Source organism: Mytilus edulis, chromosome 10 (genome assembly GCF_963676685.1).
Source record: "Mytilus edulis chromosome 10, xbMytEdul2.2, whole genome shotgun sequence".
Lineage (NCBI taxonomy): Eukaryota > Metazoa > Mollusca > Bivalvia > Mytilida > Mytilidae > Mytilus > Mytilus edulis.
In genome coordinates this window covers 37,801,634-37,829,113 of record NC_092353.1, presented here as the reverse complement: position 1 = coordinate 37,829,113, position 27,480 = coordinate 37,801,634, and the positions used below count along the sequence as shown (strand labels likewise).

At 31.9% G+C, this 27,480-nt stretch overlaps 2 protein-coding genes across 2 annotated transcripts; both read left to right on the top strand.

The window, feature by feature from the left end:
* The first annotated feature begins 1,308 nt into the window (after positions 1-1,308).
* Positions 1,309-6,884, top strand: LOC139491084 (uncharacterized). The gene is made up of 4 exons (XM_071278393.1): positions 1,309-1,461; positions 1,574-1,813; positions 5,635-5,787; positions 6,606-6,884. The coding sequence occupies exons 2-4, from the start codon at positions 1,594-1,596 to the stop codon at positions 6,821-6,823; spliced, it is 591 nt and encodes a 196-aa protein (XP_071134494.1). The 5' UTR covers positions 1,309-1,461; positions 1,574-1,593; the 3' UTR covers positions 6,824-6,884.
* Positions 6,885-10,915: 4,031 nt separating this feature from the next.
* Positions 10,916-23,146, top strand: LOC139491083 (uncharacterized). Its single transcript, XM_071278392.1, has 4 exons — positions 10,916-11,016; positions 14,808-15,035; positions 17,418-17,561; positions 22,743-23,146. The coding sequence occupies exons 2-4, from the start codon at positions 14,831-14,833 to the stop codon at positions 22,973-22,975; spliced, it is 582 nt and encodes a 193-aa protein (XP_071134493.1). The 5' UTR covers positions 10,916-11,016; positions 14,808-14,830; the 3' UTR covers positions 22,976-23,146.
* The last annotated feature ends 4,334 nt before the right edge of the window (positions 23,147-27,480 follow it).

Here is a 27,480-nt window from a genome sequence, read left to right as displayed (position 1 = left end):
GAAGTTCTAAAAATACTTTCTTTAGAACACAAAATGGGATAACTATTTCGTAAGTACAATGTATATATGCAAGATGCAAGTTTCTCTGACTTTAGAAATAAATATTTTGGATCTCTCGTTCGATTATAGTAAAACGTCAACAGCTATACCCATATATAATGTAAAGGGAAGATACAGAAATTTATCACTGGATATTGGGTTTGTGTCCATGACATATACATGTACCTAAGGTAGCACTCCACAGTTAGGTGTGTAGTTTCGCATTTTGACCTCTGTGGATTTTTTGATAACTGAGTATTAAAATAGCCGTCGTATTTGGTTTATATGAACATCAAGATTATGTAATGTATGTAATATAGGCTGTTTTCTGTATGACAGTCCGTATTTGCATGTCCATACCATGCATTGGTCCGGCAATTATTTTAATGTTTTTTTCCAACTTTTTTTGGCACTAACTTTGTGATTAGATTTTACAAAAAAATGAGGCGAAAGACACCCATTTTTTATTTGATCATTTAAGAAAGATTTATGTCAACAGTTGCTAAAAAGGTATCACTCAAAGGCATTGAAATTCTAGTTTGATCCAAATTTTGGGGGATATGTGACATGTTCACCCCCCTTTTTGCAATCCTTTATGGTAAATAAATGCAGAATGTTGCCATGGATACATATAAAAGGAATTATTTTTTCACCCTTTAAACTTTTGAAAATCAAATCTATGGAAGATACTGATTACATACATATGCACAATCATGTACAACACAAACAGTTAGGTCAATGTATAAGGAATCCAGGAATAGGAGATGATAAAAAATTTTGTGGCTCATTTTTATTTTATTTTTTAACTGTGGGGTGCTACCTAAACAGCAAAAAGCACAAAAAGCAAAAGAGCAGCGCTTTTATTGATTGTCTTCATCGCAAAGTCACAATGATGCCTTCAACACGGGGCAAAAAGACCCATATTACATTTTACACTAGATTACACGAACAATCAGTATTAACAATAGAAATTTTTTATTTAGAAAACATTTTTTTATCAGATATATTACGAAAATAAATAATTTAGATAATTATGAAAATGAAATTTTTTTTTTTCGAAGAAACTAGAAAATCTTATAGTTTCCGTCGGAAAATATTTCTTAAATGATTTCCCCGTGAAATGAATAGATGACAATGTTAGTCAGCAGTATAAGATATAAAGTGAAGTAAAATTGCGCGGTCGCAGATTAATGACGGAGATACCCCGAAAACCATTTTTGACGTTATACATGTTCGCACTGCAGTATCTTGCAACATTGTAACGTAAGACAATGGTTGTTACGTACGACGTCATTCTACTTATCTGATAAACAAATCATCCGAAATTCCTGTTGCACTGTCAACAGAAAAAAAAAATCAAAACACACACAGGACCATTCCTATGACGGTATACTGTCTGACACAAATCATCAAGCGAGCCAGGTTAGTTTTTAAATTAATGATGCCAAGCTGAAAATAACATTTAACTGTATAATGAATTCGAAGTCTTAGATGTTGTGGTGAATGATTATGACATGTGTTAATTCTTTTTTAGATTTGGTTTCCCTATAAAAGATGGAAGATGAACCGGATTTGATTTTTATAGGAGCTTCTTTGTTGGTTCTAGTTGTATCTTCGATATTATTTATAGTAGGACTTTCGACGCCTTACTTTAGTGAGACTACTCATGATAGATATCAAACCTACAGCGGGTTATGGAAACATTGCCTTGACTACATTGGTGATCGTGGAGTAGAATGTGAGGAAACAGTCAATAGAGTAACAAAAGAAAAAGGTTTGTTGATACCTACTACAAAATGTAATCTTCTCCCCTTCCTGGTATGTTCCATAAACATTAAATTCTGATAACTTTTACGGAAAGTCTTTAGGTCTTACGGTAAATTCTATTATATCAAAATATCAAAAAGTAATCTGTCGGACTAGTTTACGAGGGTAGTTGACCTGACCTAAGAATGACTTCACGGTTCAGCTAGCAAGCAAGCTAACCAAAGATATTACCTTTAGCTATATACTCACTGAAATCCGCTGTAACAGAATTATCAATAATTTCTAACAGCTCACAATGAAAAAGGTACGGTAAGGGTCAACTTTGGCCTAAAATTTCAGATACATCTGCTTCAATTAGTTTATGTGACACATTTGGACTGATTTGGTCTAAAAATGAGCAAAACTGCTAACACTGAAGATTGTAGTAATTTTGAATTGATGATGATAGTACACGATCCATGTGCATTGTATTGTCAAAAACATTTCAGCCCCAATATATAGCAAGAAGCATATTTTAACAAATTTGTAAAACTGCTATATTTTGGAGGCCAAAAAGGGGTCTTATCGGGCCTCCTGTATGCTTTATAAACACATTGAGATAGTTTTATAAAAAAAACCGCAATTTTGACATAACTAAAAATTTGCAACAAAGTGTCTTTAATAGGACAACGGAACCTTGAAATATACCTTGAGTATGCATGTTATATGGAAATATGTAAAACCAATTTATAAATTTGAGTACAAGGAACACAAAAATACCACCAGTTAAACGCATTTTTCGGGGTTCAACGTTGATAGTAAAAAAAAATAACCTGATAAAAAACGTTGAATGTAAATGATATGAACCTCGGAAGTCTTATATAATAGGACTACCTCCACAACGGGGCATTATGTTTCCAGTCTGTGCGTCCGTTCGTTCATTCGTCCGTTCGTCTGTTCCGCTTCAAGTTAAAAATTTTGATCAAGGTAGTGTTTAATTATAGTGATGACCCCAATTTCACAGTCGACTGAACGTAGTGTTTGATCAAGGTGAAGTCCAATCAACTTGAAACTTAGTACACATGTCCCCTCTGATATAATCTGTCTAATTTTAAAATTTTTACCACAATTTCATGGTCCAATGACCATAGAAAATGATATAGTTCGAGTGGGTCATCCGTGTACTATGGACACGTTCTTGTTTTAATTATATTTTTGACGTATATCTATTCATTCTTTATAAATGAGACGAATTTTGATACCCTGAATTAACAAAGCCATGAAAATATATATAGGTACAAATGTATGTATCAAATGACTATTATAGTCTCCTGAAATTTTAATTTAATTTTTATCGAATGAGTTGGTTCTTAAAATGACGCTTTTTCCGAAATGAAACAAAATCGAGCACATCCTCGTGGTTTAAGAAAGAATATTAACGCTACTAGGAAAATCACCCCAAATAAATAATCTTGCATTCAGTATTAACCCAAAGCATACAATATTCCGATTTGTTATAGTAGATGATCAGCTGGTTCTTGAAACTATGCCTGTAGATGTTTAGTAACAACATCGGGAACATGAAAGGACAACTCTTACTAAAAATAAAATAATAAAAATGTAGTCTCTGGAGATTCGTTTTCTTTGTTTAAAATGTATTTGAAGTCAGCGAAGTCCGCACCATTATTTCCCGGGAATAAAGTTATTTGGACTTTCTCTTTAACATGAAGTCTATAGATGTCCCCAGAAATAAAATGCACATCTATATACGTATATATATAAGTACGTCTAAACAAGTGAAAACTCTATGACAGATCCGTCCATTGGATCACTAGTGAAGATGATACATGACTGAAACACTTATCATATTCATTCTTACTCTAAATATCAGCACAAAAATGTTATAAAATTGCTTATATCGAAAAAGACCACAGACAATAAATGGCGGGGACAAATCAACTACCGTAATATAAAAAGCAGAAACACGACCATGCTGTTTCACATTTGCTGCATATGTATTCTGAAACGCTAAGTCAACCCAAGATAGAATAGGTAAAACGATCGTTGTATTAACTCTCTCACGATATTTTAAAAATACTTAATTCCGGGAAATAAAATGATGCTTGTGGTCAAATAGTTGGAAACTATTGATCTGTCAAACAGTTAATCACTTGGAATTTAAAGAATAGTCAGACTACTGTGTACTTATTTGATATAGAAAATGATTACTGAGGTATAATAATATCTAATATACTAGAACACACCCGCGAAATCGCGGGCATTTAGAGCGTATTTGAAAGGATGTAAAGTGTTGTAGGAAGAATTTTGTAAAAGATTTAATAACTTGAGAATTTCAGGAAAAGTATCAAAAGTCATAGGTACTTGGGGACAGGAAAATGTTTTTTTTAACCCTCCTCCTTTATTCCCAAAATTCACATTTTTTGTTTTCTATTAATTTCATTATGAACATACATTTAGTGCACATGTATTATGAACATTCCAGTCAGGAGCCTGTAATTCAGTGGTTCAGTGATATTTGTTTTTCGTTCATTTTTTGTACATAAATAAGGCTGTTAGTTTTCTCATTTGAATTGTTTTAAATTGTCATTTCGGGGCCTTTTATATCAGACTATGAAGTATCGGCTTTTGCTTATTGTTGAAGGCCGTTAGGTGACCTTTAAATGTTAATTTCGGTGTCATTTTGGTCTCTTGTGGAGAGCTGTCTCATTGGCATTCATACCACATCTTCTTTTTTTATGTAAAACATTTAGTGACTTGAGTATTTCAGAAAAGGTATCAAAAGTCATAGGTAATTTGGGACAGGATAATTGTTTTTCTAGCCCGGCTCCTCCTTTTTCCACAAAAAAATCCTTTTGTTTTGTTTGTTCTCTATTAATTTTAATGACACATGAATAATTTTAGCGCTTATCTGTATATTATGAACATTCATTAAAGATGGGGTCGGGGCAGAGGCGGATTTGGGGGCGCCCCCCCCTTTTCTGGAAAATAATTGGTTGCTTATATAGGGAATCACTGAAGCATGACCGAAGCGGGCTCCTCTTAGGCAATCAACGGGCCCCTGCGTATGAAAATTTCTGGATCCGCCACTGCGTAGGGGCCCTGATCCCAATATCCCGGGCTTGAAAACATGAAATCCCGAGATTATGAATTTATTATACAAATTAAATATCTCGACATCCCGAAATTCGAAAAAAGAAATCCCGGATCCCGAAATGGTCAATCCTGAAATTTCGATCTTAAAAACACCCGTTCCAGACGTCCCGAAAGTGTATTTTCTTTTTACAGTCAATTCTCAGTTTAATAATTGATCCACAGCGGTCATTAATATATTATTCAGACCCTCTCTATTAAATAAACCCTGTGACTGCTGTGCCGTGGATAGTAAACTTGAAAATGATATCAGACAAAAAATACACTTTATTCGTAGTATATGTATTTGTTTCAAAGTAAAAAGAAAAACGCAAACCGGAGGTCTAATCTGACTTAAATTTCGTCCAATGACGGATATAAGACAGAAAATACACTGTATTCGTAGTATTAATGTATGTTCAAAGTATACAGAAAAACGCAAACCGGAAGTCTAATCTGACTTAAAATTTCGCCCAATGACGGAAACATATCCGGACGTCTTTTTTCTCGTTTTTCACCCAAAATAACTCAATCTGAATAATCATATGAATGGATGACAAATACGATTATGCACTGTACCCATAGGACACAGAGGCATGATGATTAATTTATTGTGGAAAGAAGAGAAGCGACACCAAAAATGAGGTCTTCTCATTTAATAGTATAGATGCTTAATACTTTTTGTACTTGTGCTTTCAGATGTGTTAAAAGTATGTAAGTGTATGCTTATCCTTGGACTCCTTTCTATCCTAGCATCGATATTTTGTGTTGCATTCAGTTTGTGTCTACGATGCAAGCCAACTGAAAGAAGAATATTACGAATTTTTGGAATTGTGATTACTTTAGTTGCTGGTAAGTCTAATCTACAAATTGATAAATAACATCACTTCATTGGTTGAATTTCAATTGTTTAAGGATAATGTAACCAATCACAATGTGTTGTTGTACGGTTTTGAATAATAAATATTACACAAAATGCATTATAATCTGAAACGATTAATTTTTCAACAACTTTAAAGACCACAAATCGCATCTCAGATTCTGTGAAAAAAAAATTACTAGCAAGTGCCAGTAATTTTAAATGACAAACAACCATTAACTCCCCCCTCCCCTCCCCCAAAAATGATAATAGAAATTGAAAGGAATACACACAGTTCACAGACAAAACATCGAGGAACACCTTTTTAGAACAGACTAAAATTACAATGATAAAATCATAAGACGAGTGGAAAATTTGTATGATTATACGATATTTTATTGACATCGTTGTACGTTGTTGCAGACCTGAAAATAGATAGAAAATGAGGAACAACAGAAACAGTGCTATCTATTTAATTTCTAATGATTTTATTAGGCTTTTGCTCAGAGTATACATGTACCAGAAATGTAAGACAAAAATGTTAAAGTCGTCATCAAAACATATATCAGCGCATCGTTTTAGACTGGGTTTCAGATATGTATTAGTACCTTGTTGTTTGTTCTATGCATATAATTAAATAAAAGAAAAAAGAAGAGAAATAATTCAGAAATGACTGTAATATTTTTTCTGTCTATGAAGAAATAACATTTAAAAATGTGGTGCACACTAAATAACCCGCGTAGCAGGTTATTTTAAAGTGTGCATCACATATTTTACGTTATTTCGAATATGACCCATTTTTTTCTTTCAGTGGTATGTATTTCCATAGGAATCGCTGTGTATCCAGATATTGCACGTGAAATAGCTGGGGGAAGTTTTGAACCATTTTATGGTTCCTCATATACATTATGCGTAATAGCAATGTGTCTCACTGGTTTAGCCGCCATCTTCCAGATAATGGATCTCATATATAGATTGTGTGTGCTGGAAAGAAAGAGGAACCGTCAACCACTGATTTCCCATAACTAATATTATGTGTCAAATAAGTTAAATTATTCTCTTTGATCTTATTAAAGTGTCACAAATCTTATGTCGGATAGCCTAACAATGTATGGATCGGTTATGATCTTGCTTTGGGGTAAGGATTTTCCATATTTATTCAATAAATGAAAGGCAAATTTAAGCCTTTAACGCATAGTCGTCAATTATAGACACCGATATAAAAAGATATGAACAATTCCATTGAGAAAACTAACGGCCTAATCTCCACAAAAGCGATTTGCAAAAAAAAATAATATGACAGACGTGCATCAAAGGCAACAACTGAAACAAAATTCTCACATACATAATGAGGCGGGATTAAACTAGCTTGGAGGCGCCAACCCTTCCCTTACATGAGCCCGAGCAGCAATGTAATAGCACAACACAATAACAAACTATTTAAAAATTTAAACGAAAAAAAATAAAAAAAATATGAAGAACAACAAAAACGCCGACCATTTAATAAGAGGAGTTTCACCAAAAAAAACTTTCGACTAAGATTGATCGTAATTCATGAACAATTCAATATACTTACGATCAATCTAAGTCTTAAGTTTTTTTGTGAAAAAATATTTAGGAAAGGCGAACAAATAATGGCGCCAAATTCAATCTTGTTCCTATCTGGTACAGTAGTTTATGTTGCAGCTGTTTTTTTTTGGCGCAGTCAAATTGAATTGACCGTATATTCATTTGTGATATACAGTCACAGACCGTGTTTTGCCTGGCTTTCTATCTGTTTCAAAGCCTTGTTTAAATAAAATTTATAATTCGAGACAAGGTATGGATATTCTATATTTCTGTGTCATGTGGTCTCTTGAGGAGAGTTTGTATCATTTAAATTATACCACATCTTCTTATCTTTATACCACAAGTTTTCATAAAATTTCGCATACATATTTGGTTCGTTGAACTGATAATCGAAAAATAATGCATTTAATATCTTTTTCATTTTCGGAAATATTACCAATTGAATTCTTTCAAATACAGTAAACCAATTTATTTTCGTGGATACTTTATTTCGCGTTTTATCCTTTCTTCTCCACTTCGAGACGATTTATAAATTTTGACTTGGATGGAGAGTTGTCTCATTGGCACCCATATAATACCACATCTTCTTGTATCTTTATATGAGCTTACACTCGAAAGATAAATATTAGGTTCGCCATATGCTCCTTGCGAACAATACCAAAGGACTTTCAAACTCATAATTCAAATATAAACTAACATTGAAAGCTAAAGACTGGGCAACACGAACCTCATAAAAAACCGGGGTTTATAGTATGTGCTCCGGAAGGGCAAGCAGATCATCCTGCTCCACTGTGACAAGTGACGCAGATCGTGTTACTCATATAAGTACAAACTTGATAATACGTTTGATAATGTAGGTCACATAAAAGCGGTTTGTTGTTACGATAATTGGAATATATGCATCTATAATTTAATTTTGAATGTAACGCGTCTTCTGATTGGCTGACGTTATTTTGTTATCAGCCCATAGACATAATTTAATCATGTGACCGTGACGTCATCTACGTTTTTTCATGGTTTTCTACGGTTTAAAATGGAATTTAGAATTAAATTATAAGAAATGACTATAATGTTTTTCTGTCTATTCGAAATAACATAAAAAATGTGGTGCACACTGTTAAATAACCCGCTTAAGTGAATCAGATATGCCTGAACGGTCACCAAACTCGTGTGGGCGTCGCTCAATTTCCGAAGGGACAAATTTAGCTTCATCCCTTTGAACTCTTAGTTCCTTTTAAGCAGCAACCCACAATCAAGGAAATAATGATGTAACCATTGTATGCCGTCAAGTTTTAGAATTAAGGGTTGTTAATTAGTTTAACCGCGGCAAAATTATGTTTAATTTTAAACAGTCCTAAACGGAAGTCTTTTCTTTGAAGCCCTAGACCACAATCAATGACCCCGTATTTCGTTGTCGAATATAGTTCCTTTTAATTAGAAATTCAATATAGTTCCTTTTAATTAGTCTAAGAGTTTATTTTTTCTTAATTTTTATTCTTTTCCTTCCTCATTCATTTCTTTTTTTTGGGGGGGAGGGAGATGAAAGAAAAGAGGTGAAATAAACTTTTGGATGTTATATTTTTACTGATTTGATATAAAAGAGTGATTAAGCCAAGTGCAAAGAGGTCATATTTACAGTTTTCGGAACATCTCTTGACTTGTCCATAAGGGTATGGATGTGTATTGGCTAAATTTGTAAGAGTGATTGTTTCAATCTTCCTGAATTTCGGATATATTTTTGGACTAGTACTAAACATTTCACACACAAAAGATTTACCAAAATGGCATGGTGCAATTTTTTTTTAAATGAGACAAAAAGTTATTAAGAAAGAATAGAGAAATTAAGTGTGGTCTGTGGCCATAAATCAATAATCTGTCCGATGACGGAAACAATATCCGGTCGACTTATTCCCAATTTGCTCCCAAAATAACAAAAACGGAATAATCATAAGCGAGGATAATAAATGCGACTATGCATGGTACTAATAGGACACAGAGACATGATGATTAATTTATTGTGGAAGGAAGATAAACGACACACAACATTAGGTCTTTTCAATTAATAGTAAAGATATTCACCATTAATGTGAATGCAATAGTAAATTAAAGTCCCAAAAACTTAGTCATTTACACTTTTCTATAGTTCACCAATTGATTTTGTTCAAATAACATTCTTTTGTCTTCTTCCGCCAAATATTTCTTTTCCGTGTATATATATGTATCATTTCCTCGTCAGTATAATCCCGAGTTGTAACAAAGTACATGATATATAAGACATGCAGATAAAATTGATTGCAGATTAGCGCTGGATACAGTTCAGGCCATGTTGTATCGATATCCCAATAGCATGAGTTTGAACCGCGGCGAGGGAAGATCCACACTCGCTTCTGCAAATTTGCAAATTAACATTGTTGTGCTGATATTAAGAATAATTATGAATATAATATATGTTTTCATCGGTGTATCACCTTCACTGGTGATTCAATGGGTCATGGATCTGTCGTAAAGTTGCCACTTGTATATAATTAAGGTAATCTGCAATCACTTCCATCTTTATACCTTATATATCATGTACTGTGTTGAAAGACTAGTTTCTACTGAGGAGAAAAGGTTAAACTAGGCATATGTATACTATCTAAGTCGTCTATGTTTTGATTTATCATTATCACGAAAGCATATCAAATACTGGTAATCGAAAGAGAATATTGCACGCAGTGAAAATTAGGCCATGGTAAATAACTTTTATGTTTTATTGCTGAAGTTTGTTTAATGCTTTCGTGTATTAGATTTTACATTTCAGAATCAGATAAACTTATCTTTATTACCACTGTTTTTACCTTTTCATATCCTTACGATATTTTCCTCGCACATGCGCTCTGTGGTTGCCGAAGTGTAGTGATGCTAGTGTTTGTTTTGTATGCAGGTAACGTGCTCATAAAGAGTAACTAAATGATTTATTTTGTAGTTATAGTAAAAGTCAAATGGTAAGTTATTATTGACATCATAAAACCTCCGAACAGAAATGGTTACTTGCATCCCGAGTGGAAATATGCGAACCCTTTTTGTGAGGATGTCTTTTCCTGTCAATTCTAACTTATCACTGAACTGTAATATCACCTAGGATACATTCGCCTGTAAGAGCTTTTAATTTTACCTACGCCAAAACAAAATAAAAAAACAACAACAACAAGGTCTACAGTGTTGTCTTTTTTCATTTTAAAATCATTATGATTTTTCAACATTTTTAAATTGAAAGTTAACTAACCAATTCTAATTAACAAATACAAATAGAAATTGTAACATTTTCACCAACTATGTAAATAAAAGGGGATATCCCTCAATGGCTATTTATATTTAGTTTTTTTTTTTATACGAAACCTAGTACCCCTATAGTTTTAATCTTCAGTGCAACTGTTTAATTAGTAAGTCCGATTGACCCAAATGTGTGTTCATAAATACAAGATATTCGATTACTTCGAACAAACACCAATGAACAAAGAAATTACTGAAAGGAAAATTAAAGTTGACATTATTATTGTTCCATCATGTGTATGAATATTATTAAAAAAACCAAATAGGGAAACTTTAAATCATTTGGAATATTACCTTTTATACCAAAATTGGAAACTCCAAAAACTGAAAACTGTAATAAGGTAAGCAATTTGGCAATTCTCTAGGTTCGATATTATCCGTCCTATGAAATTCAAAAACTTGACTCAAAGTATACATCTATATCTATGTTGCATTTAATAGAAAATAACATACGTTGTATTTTAGAAGAGCATTCACAGTAGAGTTTGCTGTTTGTAACAATTTCTTGTGGTTTTAATTTTGATGATACGAAACATGATACAGAATTGAAGATAGACGTGTTTACACTTTTATGCAATGTTACTCTTATTTTTGAGTGTAAATTCACATTGCGATAAGACGTGTCACGGTACTTGTCTATCCCAAATTCATGTATTTGGTTTTGATGTTATATATATTATTCTCGTGGGATTTTGTCTATGTGTGTTACATTTTAGTGTTATGTCGTTGTTCTCCTCTTATATTTAATGCGTTTCCCTCGGTTTTAGATTGTTATCCCGATTTTGTTTTTTGTCCATGGATTTATGAGTTTTGAACAGCGGTATACTACTGTTGCCTTATTTATGCAAAATTTTCGGCCATTCTTTTAACCCTCTTGCTGCCGACCGCTTATCAAGGTTGCATTTCAAATGCCGGAAAATACGACAGCTCGACGTCTGTGACGTAACATGTCAAAACAACGACGTCATTCGATATATGACGTAACGTTACGACATAATGACCGTTACATTTGGGACACATTGGAGAAAAACATTACACTGTTTAATCTTCGGTCTTTTAATTGACAGAGATACAACCTTGATGAGAAGTTTGCATAAATTTAACCATGGACATGTGTCCCACCTGCAGCAAGAGGGTTAGGTAGCAATACACAGTTAGAAGTTTAGTTTCGCATTATGGCCCCTGTGAATTTTTTAAATATGAAAGTTTTTGTACAATATAATTGAGTTTTAGATAATTGAAGAATAATATAGCCTTCTTAGTGGGGTTTATATGAACATTTTGATTGTTTTTAACATGTTTTATAGGCCATTTATATGATTGACAGTCGTCCGTATTTTCCTATCCGTACCGTTCATAGGTCCATACATTATTGTAGTGTTTATCAACAAAGATTTTGCGCTTGATCTTTTCAATTCAATTTTATGGAAAAACGAGCAGAAAATCATATGATTTTTTTTGGACCACTTGATAGATATAAACCTATGGATTCAGGAAAGGTATCACTGTAATTGATTGAAATTTTCCTTTAGACCAAATTTTGGAGACTTTTGTGACATGTTCACCCCCCTTTTTTGCTATATTTTGTATCTAAGAAATGCAGATTGTTGCCATGGTTACACCCAAGAGGGATTATATTTCACCCTTATGACCATTAGAAATGAAATATATGGAAGATTCTCTTTCTATAAGTATTTACATGCATAACACACATATAAAGCCTTCTTTGTTAGACAGGAGGGGAAAGAGGATGTTTAAAAATTATGAGTGTCAATTTTAAGTTTTTTTCCTAACTGTGTATTGCTACCTTAACCAAAGAGGGACAAAATGTATTCCGGCACAAACTACGGCATCACAACTTCCGGAATACTATGACATCACAACTCAAAACTTTGACGTCATGATTAAAAAGTAACACGACATCAGAAGGTTATTAGGAGAAACACAAGGGTCATTTAGAGATCAAATTCACCTAAATACTTAAAAGTGTTGATACCATTATTACCGGGTGTACATTTCATCGAAAGATAAAATAAGGGACCGTTCAATATTTATCAAAAGGATGGGCCGGTGCATTCTTAATATTGTTTCATCAAAAAAGTTATTGCCCATCCTTTTACATTCTGAAAAAAAGTCCTTGCCCATCTAAAAAAAGCTATAAAAAAGTCCTTGCCCCTCTAAAACTCTAAGATAATCAAAAATGATTTAGGTTCTTTTTCTATTTTTAAGTTTTTTAATTTTTATGTCTTGAAATCAAAGAATATACTTTATACAAAATTTAAAATGTGCTAGTTAATTCTATATGTATATATCTATGTGTGTATCAGAACCATACATTTTATTGATTTTCAAAACCAGTATGAATATACATGTACAGATTTGATTTTATATGTACAGCCTCAAATACTATATTGATTTAAAATAAAGGAAATAATTTAAATTAAGGGACAATAACTCTTGGACTAGTAAACATATTATCATATACTGAATATCTGATTATTTTCCTAATAACAGAACATGTTTATAGTTCAAATATCAATGTCCCTTTATCTATTCTACTTTTCGAAAAAGAAATTTAATATATGGTCTTTTTAAGCAAATATAGGCAGACATGTTTTTGACTTTAATGATGCAGCTGTTTTTGACAGCTTAACACAAAACTATAAAACAACCTGGTATTCTTTAAGATTAATATATAAATGAGATAGCTGTACAGTTATATGAAAATCTAAGTTAATTTGAAAAAAGTTATAAAAAAAATGAAAGGTGACCATCTGAACTTAGTCTAAACTTAAAATTGTAGCTTTTTTTCAACCTATTAACTAAATCCATAAAATGACAGCAACACACCAAACTACCAAACAACTAGGCATTCTATAAGATCAATATATAAATGAAATAGCTGTAAAGTTTTATGACAATCCATGTTGATTTGAAAAAGTTATTAAATTTTAAAGATGACTATCTGGATTTAGCCTAAACTGAAAATTTGAGCTTTGTTTTTAACCTTTTTATTAAATCCATAAGAATGACAGCAATACACCAAACTACCAATCAACCTGGCATTCTGGAAGATCAATATATAAATGAAATAGCTGTAGAGTTTTATGAAAGTCCATGTTGATTTAAAAAAGTTATAAAAAAATCAAAGATGACTATCTAGATTCAGCCTAAACTTAAAATGTGAGCTTTTTTTCTCTTACCTATTAATTAAATCTATAAATTATTTAACAGCAATACACGTAACTACCAAGCAACCTGGCTTTCTATAAGATCAATATATAAATGAGATAGCTGTAGAGTTTTAGGAAAATCTAAGTTGATTTGAAAAAGTTAGAAAAAAATTTAAAGTTTACTATCTGAATTTAGCCTTATCTAAAAATTTGAGCTTTTTTTTCTTACCTATTACTTAAATCCATAAATTTTACCGCAATACACCAAACTATTAAACAATTTGGTATTCTATAAGGTCAAAATAAATTAAAAGATAGTCTGAACAGAAATTTCTAGCTTTTTATTCCTTAATTAAATCCTTAAAATTGTCAGAAATGAACCAAGCTACCAGTTTGTTGAGACATGTTTTGAGTCCCCGCAAAAGAAATATCCTACAAACCAATAAAATTGATAGCAAAATTTTTCCTATAAAATATGTTCTGGCCCATCCATTAAATATTCAAAAAAATGTTCTTGCCCATCCAAATATTTCCACAAAAATGTGCTTGCCCCGCCCCATTTTGCACCGGCCCATCCATCTGATAAATATTGAACGGTTGCTAAGTAGAACTTACTACTCGGGGTAAGATAAAATAAGTAGAACTTACTACTTGGGGTAAGATAAAATAAGTAGAACTTACTACCTGGGGTTTAAATCTTCTGCAACTATTTCATAATTTATTAAGTTCGAACTTCTCATAAACACAATATATTTAATTGCAGTGATCAAATAATAAACAAATGAATCGCCAAGGGAGAAACAAATTGACAAAATTACCTTTACATGAATATAATGATAAAAGATATTAACAAAAAAAAAAGAAAAAAAAAACTCATGAAGATTTATATCATTTACAGTTTAAAAATTATACATAGAACACAGATAGTATGATGTATGATGACGAGTTGATCTTTTCAGATTTGGTTTCTTTACAAAAAAAGATGGGAGATGGATCAGATCTCAGATTATCAGCCTCTGTCTTGATACTAGCCACAGCTTCAATATTTTATATAATTGGGTTTTCGACTAATTACTTCGTTACGACTGAGGTGTTGATCATTAAAACCAACAGTGGGTTATGGGCAGAATGCGGTAATATATTAGGTGAAACATGTTGTGCGACGATAAACAGCTATGCAGGAAAAGGTTTGTAATACAAAGTATTGATTACATAGACTAACTATGTTGGACTAATTCTCTTTAAATTTATTTATCAACGGGGTTACTTTCAAAAAGTCTTTCACTATTTACTATTATTTGTTTTGTGAGTGTACGCGCGTTTAGATTCTTTCAATTTGAAACCATACCGAGATAAGCTATAGGATATAACAAAATGTATATAAACGACCAATATAAGGGTATGGTATTTTATCAAATGGAAGTAATCTGTTAAAAACATATTTCTCTATCCCATATCACAAACATGTTTTAGCTGGAATAATTTTAATATTTTAAATTGCATTTTAAAGCATTGTAACAACGAGAAATTAACATAAGTTAAATCGACCCAGCGGTTTACATAAACTCATCATAGCTACCAGGAATGAAATTCTGTGAGCGCATTCAGTCCACTACCAGTAACGCTCAAGTGTAAAAAAGTAAAAAAACACGTATTAAGACGAAGAGCATTGACGAACCAACTATTTAAAAGTTGAATTTGATATCTGGTATTTAATTGTACAATTCATTTTTACATTCACCAGGGAGGTAACAGTTCTCATGTGAGTTCGATTCAACGATTGATATATGATTTGCCTGTCCTACCTTTATTATTACTGTCATAATGAACTTTTGCAGAAAAACTGGCAAAACATTCCCTGTTTCCGAATAATAATTTAGTGTTCAGAATAATAAAGTTATATGAATAGACTGAGATGATTTGAGATATGGTTCAGTCCTCATAACGACGTTACGACGTAGCCTCTTAAGGAAGTCAATGCATTCTGTTTTAAGGAAATGCATATTTTATGGTGTTCCGAACGATGCATATATCATAAAATCGCAAGTCTGGGATTTAAGCAGACCTTGTTTTCAAGTGTTTGTTTTAGTTCATTTTTCGTGGTTTTAGAGTGAGGAAGATATCAAAGGAAAACTTGTTTCTCCTCTTCTTTTAAGTTTTTCCTCCACTAATTCACATCTATTCAAATACCATATTGATGTAGATTTGATTGGAAGACTCCATGATCGTCAGGCTATAATCGAATTTAAGGTACTGTTTAATATATATATATGATATGAAAAAAACTGAATAAAAAATGAAACTCAATTCAAAGGGTTGTTACCTAATTAGAGGTTTAAAAAATGTCACTTCACAATTTTCTTAAAGGTTAACATTATATACAGTTAACATTCATATTGTAGTATAACTTTTATTCAATTTCAATGTTTTTATTGATATTGAACATTTACAGGGTTTGTGGCAAGTGCAAACAGACAATATGAAACAAAACAATATATAAAAATTAAAAGTGATAGATTTACAATAATACAATATTCAATAGTCATGTTGCCACGAGACTTCTAACCTCAGTTCTAATGACCTTTAAAAAAGAAGTCAACAATTCTAGCATGCTTAAAGGAAGCCGGGTTTGATTTATTAAATATTTTTTGTTCATCAGGGAAATGCTTGAAATGTTCATCATCCTATTGTATATCATTATATAGATTTTTTATGATATTTTTGTTTTCCTTGCAATTGAAAATAAATTAAAATTTCTATTCGATGACTTTACTAATTTTTTATACAGTCATTGTTCTCGAGGACTTTTAGTTTAACGACTAATTTCTATTTCAAAACCATGGTCACTTCACGAAGTTTGCTTCAAGTGAAGGTTTTAAGTTTTTATACATAAAAAGTTGCTTCATTCGTTAATTTTTACTATTTTACTTTTATATAAACTTATAATAGTCATTTATTAATTTGTTATTTCTGATTTTAAATTGTATCACTAGTCCATTAGTCATCACGTCTGTGCTGACATGAATTATCATTGATATAGTCATACTTATAAATTATCTGTTTACAAACCTTTTGAGGTTTTGAAATACTATATACAATGTAGGCTTTTCTACCTCAGGAATATATTACATTAGCTGTATTTAAGAAAACCTGTAGGTATTTTGGTCCTCAATGCTCTTCAACTTCTTACTTAATTGGAATTTTAAACTATTTTAGATTCGAGCTTCACTGACGAGTCTTTTGTTGACGAAACGCACTTTCTGACGTTAATGTAAAATTTTATCCTGGAATCTATGATGAGTGGATTTATATCTGTAATATTCTTATAATTGGCCGCTTTGTTTTTGAGTTTTGAGTTTTCTTTTAAAGACGCTTACTTTTTTAATTGAAGCACACACGGGTTGTCTTATAAAACAATCAACCAGCATTGATAAGATATAGGAAGATGTGGTATGAGTGCCAATGAGACAATTCTCCATTCAAATAACAATTTATAAAAGTGAACCATTATAGGTCAAGGTACGGCCTTCAATGACTTTTTTATGTCTATTTTGTTAAATTCTTTTCAGATTGGTTTATAATAGTTAGAGCCATGTGTATACTTGGACTCGTTGCTATCGTAACATCTACATTTTGTGTTGGATTGAGGTTGATTAAGCATCCTGAAAACAAAATATTACGAATTGCAACTATCGTGGCTACTTTCTCTGCTGGTAAGTTTAAGCTTTGATTGGGCTAGACTATACTTAATCGGAAATAACAGAAAAATAGGTAATGACTCTGTCAGAATAGTCAGCACTGTAATAGGGCCACTTTTGTTCAGAAAAATGACACAATCTTAGTACAATTGCATTATTATAGTTATTATTATAATTGTCAAAATATGTGATTTGAGCACATACTGATTGGTACTTGGTTGCTTACAACCTTGAGATATGAGAGATCACAAGCTAAAGTACCAAGGACATGACACATATTAATGGAATGACAATTTAATCAGATACAGTCAATAGCAATGTAGAACAAATGGGTCAGTGCTTCAATCAAACTTTGTTTTCACAGCATGACCACAATAGCCATTACACCTGTTGCCCTTTAAATATTAATTTACTTAGAAAGTTGTTACAATAGTATCAAATAACTACCTCAGGAATATATTACCTAAGCTGTATTTGGCAAAACTTATAGGAATTTTGGTCTTCAATGCTCTTCAACTTCGTACTCTTTTTTGCCTTTTTAACATTTTTTTATTCGAGAGTCACTGATGAGTCTTTTGTAGACGAAACGCGCGTCTGGCATGAATATAAAATTTTAAACCTGGTATCTATGGTGAGTTAATTTACACTTCATACGTATACAGATTAACAAGAAATATTCCATTTTTCAGTCTGCTTGCTCACACAATCTCAATGCTATGTTGTTGAAAACCATAATTTTGTAAAATAAAACAATTGTCATCTTGATAAACATGCGTACAAGTTCGGACTATTTAAAGGCAAAATTTAAATATGATATGGAAAGAAACCACGAACTTGAAGACTAGATGCCTGCTACTATCAAAGATAAGGTATACAAAACAGATTGAAAAATAAGCTGACGTTACGAAGGGTCAAAGAAAATCAACGATAAACCCGTAAAATGACGATAAACGAACACGTTAAGGTAGATGGGGTGTCTAAATTATAATCCATACAATTTCTTAATAATTTGCCAAAATGTAGTTTATATCCTGCTTGTTTAAGAACATTAATAAAACGAATGGGTCACCGGACTAATTTTCACACTACAGGTTGTGCAATATTGTCATATTTTGGATAGATTGTGCATGGAAAACCCAATTTTCGGTCATAAAACTAAAACTACACCATAGAATTTTGAGATAAAATATGAGAAGATAGCTCCAATATTATTCTTTCAGACAAGAAGAAGAAAAAATGGGGTCACCGGACTTGTTTTCTTGCTACATAATAAAAAGGGCAAATTCCTATCACATTCTATTGTAAAAGTAACACTATCTGAATTATCTGCCTTTGCATTTGAGTTGTCTCCCCTTATTTGGCAAAGTTGGTAAAAAATGATACAAACAAAAGTTTTTTTTTTGTTGGTAAAATACAATCATAAATATGATAAAACATGGCATATTCTATGTTATAATGAAAAATCGTACTCATAAATTACCTACTTATTTCAAAATTTGCACATTTTATCAAAAATCTAGACCTTGTTTTCTGGTATTTCAAAATACAAAATGGAGGAAGACACCCTATCTACCTTGAAAGAACACTATATTGAATACTTAAGACAAAACGTGTTAACTTAATACAAGAAAAACATGCGATGATATTTGAAGCGTATATTCTTTAATTTGTCATTCTAAATATTACTTTTACTGTTATATATATAGGAAGGTTGGGAATGAGTGCCAATGAGACAACTCTTCATTTAAGTCCAAATTTTTAAAAGTAAACCATTATAGGTCAAGGTAGGTCTTCAACACGGAGCCTAGGCTCACACCGAACAGCAAACTTTAAAGTGTCCCAAAAATACTAGTGTAAAACCATTTAAACGGGAAAACCAACAGTCAAATCTTTATAAAAAATGAGAAACGAGAAAAACTTGTGAACCACATAAACAGAAAACAACCACTGAACATCAATTTCCTGACTAAGGACAGGTGAAAATATTTGTATCGAGATTAAACGTTTAAATGATATCAAACCTATACCAATGTCTGAAACAAGAGTATAACATCGTAACATAGAAAGACACACTATAAAATATAAATTGGAATGGCTAAACTCAATAAAAAAACGTTGGTACATAAATTAACACAATGAACGAATAAATTTGATTTGTGATACAATGTACATACATCTATTAGTTGATAAAAATAAGGGATAAATAATTAGAGTAAAAGTATATAACCGCTGTGAAATGTTAAACAATGTTAGAAAACCATCTACTATGAAAAAATTCCGTTATATTATAAACAGGTAGATGAAAATAATTTTGTTGTTAAGTATACTTCTTTTTCTGTCTATATAATCTTCCGTCTTGAAAAACCAAGTTAAATATGTTTTGGTGGTATCCATATGAAGTGGTTCTGTACATCCCGTCATTGTGTCATTGTTCTATAATAATATTTGTATTTTTGTCTTTCATTTTTGATAATATGATTAGTCTAAATGCCTTTTTTGTGTTTGTTTGTTGCATATGACGTGGCTCTGTACCTTATCATCCCATCATTTTGTTATTGTGTCATGGTAAATGTTTAACTTATCTCATGGTTAAAGTGATTAAGATAATAACACAATGTTGACTGCTGTACCACTTTTTTGTCATAATTACCTTTAATGTCTGTTTGTTTTGTTCACACATCGTTAAATAATATAATGACATTTTATGCGATTGTCATACAAGTGAGAGTTTTTACTAGCTATAAAACCAGGTTTATAGCACCATTCTACATAAGAAATGCTGTTCCAAGTCAGGAATATGACAGTTGTTGACCATTCGTTTGATGTGTTTTAGCCTTTAATTTTGCCAATTGATTCGTTTTGAATTTTCCTCGGACTTTAGTATGTTTGTGACTTTATTTGTTACGTCATACAATAATTACATGCAAGAAGTACAGTATGATACCTTTCAGTCAAAACGTATCATTTATATCATACAGAATGAACGTAACGTTTTCGTGCGAAGGTAAGTGTTAAGTTAAAGTATATTACACTTTGTCCAAATAATGTCTTTGGAATCCTTGTGAGTTGTACATGTCTGTCTCAATACGTTCACACAATATTATTTTGATTCTCAATATTGATATATTTATAGATTACCGTGGATAATCTCAACGAGATTGATTTTCTTGCTTGAGACGGGACCGCGAAAGCGAGAAAAGCAATCGAGTTGAGATGACCAATGATAATCTGTTTATCGCTATTTTACCTATGATGACGTTGACAATTTCATTAGCAACGCCACGTGTCTCCTTAGTTTCTTGCGATAATTTTCCATCTCAAGCAAGTAGCATGATATGAAAAATTATCACAAAAAAAGATCAAAGGAAAAATGCACAAAATAGCGATAAATGTCATTATCAAGTTTGTAATATAACACTGGAATCATTTAATATCAATACATAACATAATGACATATTTATTCATTGACTATTTGACCATTATATCATACAGTCGTGACCTTTTTGAAAATTTTAGGTTTTTCAACAGCAGTATACTACTGTTGCCTCTTTTTTTTGCTATTTGAATTTTACTTTTCTCCTATACCTTTGTTATGAAACTTTTGAAGATCAAGTTGGTAAAGGTATTATACATATCGAAACTTTGTAAAGGATTACCATAATGATTGTTTTTGTCGTACACTTTGGTGTTTGTTTGGTTTTAAACATACCACCTAACACGCAACAACTTCAATATATGTATATACATTCTCTGTTCAATAGCTGGTCTAAAGGTTATACGAACATTGTAATTTCAAAATTGAAACAGTTTATACATATTAAAGATATATAAAATTTCAGCAATTATTAAATACATTAAATGGTCGTTATAGATATTTTTATTCCTTTTTGAATGTACTTTCACTATTTTGACGCCCATTAGTTTGTTTGATAATTTATAGTTATATTTGAAAATGAAATATCAATATACGTGAAAACAAATGCTTTAAGTTGTCAAATGTGAATCAGGATCTGCTTACCCTTCCGGAGCATCTGAGACTACCCCAAGTTTTTGGTGGGGTTCCTGTTGCTTAGTCTTTAGTTTTATATGTTGTGTATTGCTTTCTATTGTGTTCTATTGTTTTTTTTCTGTTTGTCTGGTTTGTTTTAGTAAAAGAGCGTAAAACATTGATGATATATAACAGATGAAAACGAAAGAACACCATATGAAGCAGTAAAACGTAGTTCAACATTTAGCATGAACACTATTATATTGTGGATGCAAAAGATACAAAAATATAAACGAATTTCATAAGGTTTTTGATCCATGTTATCAAGTCAGAACCGCGATTTAAATGATGAAAATGCAAAAATTATGCAGCTACCTTGTTCTTGTTATTTTAATTGTGAAACGATTAGGCGTAGTTCTCACTTAGAGGACAGGAAAACTCGTCGCCATTGTATACATAGATACTTGGTACATTTGTCGATGAACCTACAATTCAGGAAGGAACCAATACAATTATTTGATAATAGCTAGCAAAGGTATCAGGCTTATGTTATAGTACGCCAGACGCGCGTTTCGTCTACATAAGGTAACAATACACAGTGTTATGCATGTATATATTAATAGAAAGAGAATCTTCCATAGATTTGATTTCTAATGGTCATAATGGTGAAATATAATTCCTTTTGGGTGTAACCATGGCAACAATCTGCATTTCTTTTATACAAAATATTGCAAAAAAGGGGGTGAACATGTCAAAGAAGTCTCCAAAGTTTGGTCCAAAGGAAAATTTCAATCAATTACAGTGATACCTTTCCTGAAACCATAGGTTTATATCTATCAAGTGGTCCAAAAAAAAATCATATGCATTTCGGCTCGTTTGTCCATAAAATTGAATTGAAAAGATCGAGCGCAAAATATTTGTTGATAAACACTTCAATAATTTATTGACCTAAGAATTTTTGGTCCTCAATGCTCTTAAACACCGTACTATATTTGGCCTTTTAACATTTTTTGAATCGAGCGTCACTGATGAGTCTTTTGTAGACGAAACGCGCATCTAGCGTATATGTAAAATATTTTTCCTGATATCTATAATGAGTTTATGGAAAAGCATTGAGGACCCAAACCTTCAAAAGGATGTGCCAAAATCTGATGAAAAGTTCGTCCTAGCCCTACAAAAATCTAATATGATTTATTTCTCTCTTTCAGTGGTGTTTATTCTGATAGGCCTTGCTGTATATTCGAGGAATACAGATGAAATCACAGCAAAACAATACTTCGAATATGGTTACTCATTTGGATTCTGCGCAACAGGAATGTGTTTTGCTATTTTGGTCGACTTCATCTTGCTTGTTGACCTTTGTATGACAAAAAATAACATTCGAAGTCGAGTCGACGTCGAAAAGAAACAAGGACAAAAGGCAAACATTGAGAAACCCTAAAACCTGAAAAATCATCGTGAACTTGAAATTGCATTCGTTGAATGTAATTATCTATTAGTATTTCAGGTTTCATATTTAGATGATTGACAATATGTTGGCAATTTCAATGCTCATATTGTTTTCAGTTTTGTTTCATGAAAATAAAACATCAATAGAAGTATAAAAAAAAAACGAATACTAGTTATCACGAATTTTCTGCTATACTTTCTTCATTGATATTCTACTAATATAATTTACAAAATATAGAATTTTGAAAAAATCTCAATATTTGAATAGATGTTATAACGTTAAAATAACGTTGAAACAGTATGTTTATTTCTTGATATAAATTAACTATGGTACCATTAGAACTATTTTGTATGAAAAAGGACGGAAAAGTGTTACAAGCGTACACGATTTTTTGCCTATTTTTACCTATCTCTTTTTCTGTCCTAAATTATGTCGCTATTCCGGTCTGCTTTAGGTGTCATACCGCCAATTATTCCCTCAAATTTAGAACGTATGTGAAAGTAGGTCTACTCGGACAAAAAATAGTGCATTTGATGTCATTGTTCACCTAAACTAACCGACAAATTTGCAGAAATGAAACTTTTGTTGAAAGAGAAATATATTAAGACCATTTTGAGCCAAATTTTACCTGTCTAGGAGTTTGCATTTAAAATTGAGGATTAATGCGCTCCATGGTATACTAAGTATAATTTAAGATTTCCAGAAAACCAGGGGTTATTTTTAGTGGTACCTCCTTTCGGGAGCTCTCTTCTTTCTTATATGATTTTGAACAGAAAGGTGACACCTGTACAATTTAGGCTATACCTAGTTTCTATGAAGTTAAACTTAAGGTAAAATATTTAGAAAGCTGTGAAAATTGCAAAATTTGGTTGAACAGATAGGGACTTTTAATTGGTGGTATGACACCTTTAAGCGAAATGCGGTGAAACATCAAATTCAGAAAACAATTGATTTTTTTGGCCTTAACTGATCATTTGAAGTAATAGTAGCCACATTTCAATCTTTTTGGGGGCAAAATGTCACATATTACAAATTTAAAGCCTAAAACTTGAGTTTGTGCTATATTTAGCTTTTCTCACCCTGACAATATGCTTTTATATTAAAAAAAATGTCCTAAATTGTTACAAATGCACAGACAGTTGTTTCTGTGGTGTTAAACATTATAACATAGGTTATTTGCTACCCCCAAACAAATTTTGTCATGCAGATTTAATGAAATTATTTGATTTTTACCCCTTATATCAATGCGTCATACTATGTACTTGGCAGATAGCATAGCCTAATGTAAACACTGCAGAAACTCACAAAAATACCATTTATTATTCCAAATGGAATTTTTATATCTTAAATTTTATTAACTGTTGTAAATAAAAACAGTTAAATGACCATGACTGCACTTTTGATCAATTTTTAGTACTTTACTGACACAAGATGAAAAAAAAGGGGGGGGGGTCAATATTCCTTGACACTTCAATACCATGGATTTTTTACTAAATGCATTGCAAAATTATTGAAAGTCTTTTAAGTAGTAGAACAAACAAGTAAAAATCAGCAAAAATTGATCTTGATGTTGAAACTTTATGTTCCTGTAGCCCAAAATGAAATTGTTAAGTATTTTCTATCAAATTCATACATTACAGTCAGTTTAAATTGAGCTGTGAAATTTTTAATATAAGTCGCATTATGCTCAGAAAGGCTGTTTTTAACTTCAAATTGACTAAGGATTAAGAATAAAGCAAAACAAAAGATTTCTAATCAACTTTTTTGTCTCTTTAGGTGTCATACCACCAATTACTCCCTCAAATTTAGAACGTATGTGAAAGTAGGCCTACTCGGACAAAAAATAGTGCATTTGATGTCATTGTTCACCTAAACTAACCGACAAATTTGCAGAAATGAAACTTTTGTTGAAAGAGAAATATATTAAGACCATTTTGAGCCAAATTTTACCTGTCTAGGAGTTTGCATTTAAAATTGAGGATTAATGCGCTCCATGGTATACTAATTTAAGATTTCCAGAAAACCAGGGGTTATTTTTAGTGGTACCTCATTTCGGGAGCTCTCTTCTTTCTTATATGATTTTGAATGTATGTTGAAAATTGGCATGCAGAAAGGTGACACCTGTACAATTCAGGCTATACCTAGTTTCTATGAAGTTAAACTTAAGGTAAAATATTTAGAAAGCTGTGAAAATTGCAAAATTTGGTTGAACAGATGGGACTTTTAATTGGTGGTATCACACCTTTACAGAAGGACAGGCTATAATAAGTACCTTATTGGCATACGTTTAACGGAACTCTTTAAAGGTTTTACATTCAACTTTTGTAGTCGATGTTGCGAAATTGAAATATTTTTACCTACAGCACAATGAAGAAACATAAACATGCACTTTTGAAGCATCAACATTGGTATCGTTAATGATACACTAAGCTCTTTATTCAAGGTTTATGGTTTTTAATTATAATACTTGTTTCATAATTGAAAAAAAAGGATGTAAAAAAGAATATATTACGATCATGACGTTAATGAATTCGAGAGAAATGCCACCAAATACATGTTTTTATGAAAAAACATAGATGTTTGTCATTATAAATCTAGTGTTATGACTCACAAGTTAAGAGCAAATGCAAGTAGAAACTAAATACTATACCACACAGTATGCCTATAATAGTTATCAAAGGTATCAGGATTATAATTTAGTACGCCAGACGCGCGTTTCGTCTACATAAGACTCATCAGTGACGCTCATATCAAAATATTTATAAAGCCAAACAAGTACAAAATTGAAGAGCATTGAAGATCCAAAATTCCAAAAAGTTGTGAATAAAAACTACATCTTACATGTTATAAACTGGAGAAAAACTGGAAATTTGCAATGTTTCGACGTGACTTCCTATTTTGTCTTAAGGTCTTTAGGAAACATTACACAACTTAACAGCCAGTAAAGCCAGAGTCACCTTTGTTTGTAATCCTCTATGTTGAAGGTCGAAAAGTCCCCCTTTCCTGGCGGGTTATTCAAAAGTGTGACACACATTTTTCAAGTTTTTAGGTTATTTTGAATAGACTGAGTACTCCATTTTCAATTAATGACGTCACGGTCATATGACAACAGTATGTCTATGAGCTAATATGACGTGTTACATTAAATCAAATTCTTGCACGATGTCGATTATCACTGCACAGAGATTTTTGTGAACATATCATATTTTAGGCGCATTTCGAATATTGACCTACATGTTTCATAGTTCTGATGTTTACAAATATTATTTTGTGATCTTTTTGTATACTCATCTTGATGAGCACCTGGGATCACCCCTAGTTTTTGGTGGGTTTCGTGTTACTTATTCTTCAGTTTTCTATTTTGTGTCATGTGTTCTATTGTTTGTCTGTTTGTCTTCTTTCATTTTAAGCCAGTCGTTATCAGTTTATTTTCGATTTATGAGTTTGACTTTCCCTTTGGTATCTTTCGTCCCTCTTTGATAAACTTTGTATTTTTGATTGTTCCTGAAAGAAATGCGTTTGTTTATTTCATATTGCTATATTAATTTATTCTCAATAAAACGTGTTAGTATTTGTAATTTTATCCAGAATAACTCAGTAGGTCAAACTGCGAATCAAGAATCTGATTATATTTTTCAATTACAATAATCAGAAGCAATTCCCAATGTGCAACACCTTCAGTATCGCTGTACATATATTTTACACATTACCTAGTTGAGTACAATTTATCCCGCAATAAGAGATATTGACCGAGTAGAAAGGCTAAGAAAACTACGGTAATCTTTATCCTGGGGTAAACAGCCTTAGTTTTGGGAAGAATTCAACATTGAATCACCTGTAGAAAAAGAACAAATCAATGATATGTCATGTCAAAACAAATGCGTAACTTGTCTTCTCTCACACCATATTTTTATGAAAGACGAATTATGATTTGTCCTGAATTAATTAAGTGTGAAGTGAATGATTAAACTGCAATACGAAGTAATCTTGAATTACTTTGTGAGAGGATAATTGTCATATAAAAAGCTGTGATAAAAAAAAATCTTTTAACAAAATTAAGGGAAAACTACGTAAAACAAATAAAGTCAAGCAAAAGTTATGTCAGCAAAAACAAACCTGTTCCTTTACTTATTGTGGGGTTTCAGTTGTGAGCATTCGGTGTTTGTGTCATGGATGGGTATCCAATATAGGAAACGAGAAATCATTACTATCAACAGTGACAATTTGACATTCAAGGAAATGTGGCTTTTTAAACATTTGATAATATATAACACTAGCAAAAGAAAAAGTGGACGAACAATACCAGAGAAACCGTCAAAATCGTGTTGCTCATATTAATACAAACCCACTAAATAGTCTCATCCGGTAGGTCAAATCCATAAAAAGGGAAGGCAATTGTAATTACGACGTAAGAAACATATCCGATATAATTTGTGAAACGGTTATTCTATAACGATTAACCAACAAAATTCTTTCTACATTCATCTACATGTATA

Coding starts and splice junctions, on each gene's coding strand:
- LOC139491084 (XM_071278393.1), top strand. CDS start 1,594: ATGGAAGATGAACCGGATTTGATTTTTATAGGAGCTTCTTTGTTGGTT. Junction 1,814..5,634: donor TAGAGTAACAAAAGAAAAAG/GTTTGTTGATAC, acceptor TTGTGCTTTCAG/ATGTGTTAAAAGTATGTAAG. Junction 5,788..6,605: donor TGTGATTACTTTAGTTGCTG/GTAAGTCTAATC, acceptor TTTTTCTTTCAG/TGGTATGTATTTCCATAGGA.
- LOC139491083 (XM_071278392.1), top strand. CDS start 14,831: ATGGGAGATGGATCAGATCTCAGATTATCAGCCTCTGTCTTGATACTA. Junction 15,036..17,417: donor AAACAGCTATGCAGGAAAAG/GTTTGTAATACA, acceptor AATTCTTTTCAG/ATTGGTTTATAATAGTTAGA. Junction 17,562..22,742: donor CGTGGCTACTTTCTCTGCTG/GTAAGTTTAAGC, acceptor TCTCTCTTTCAG/TGGTGTTTATTCTGATAGGC.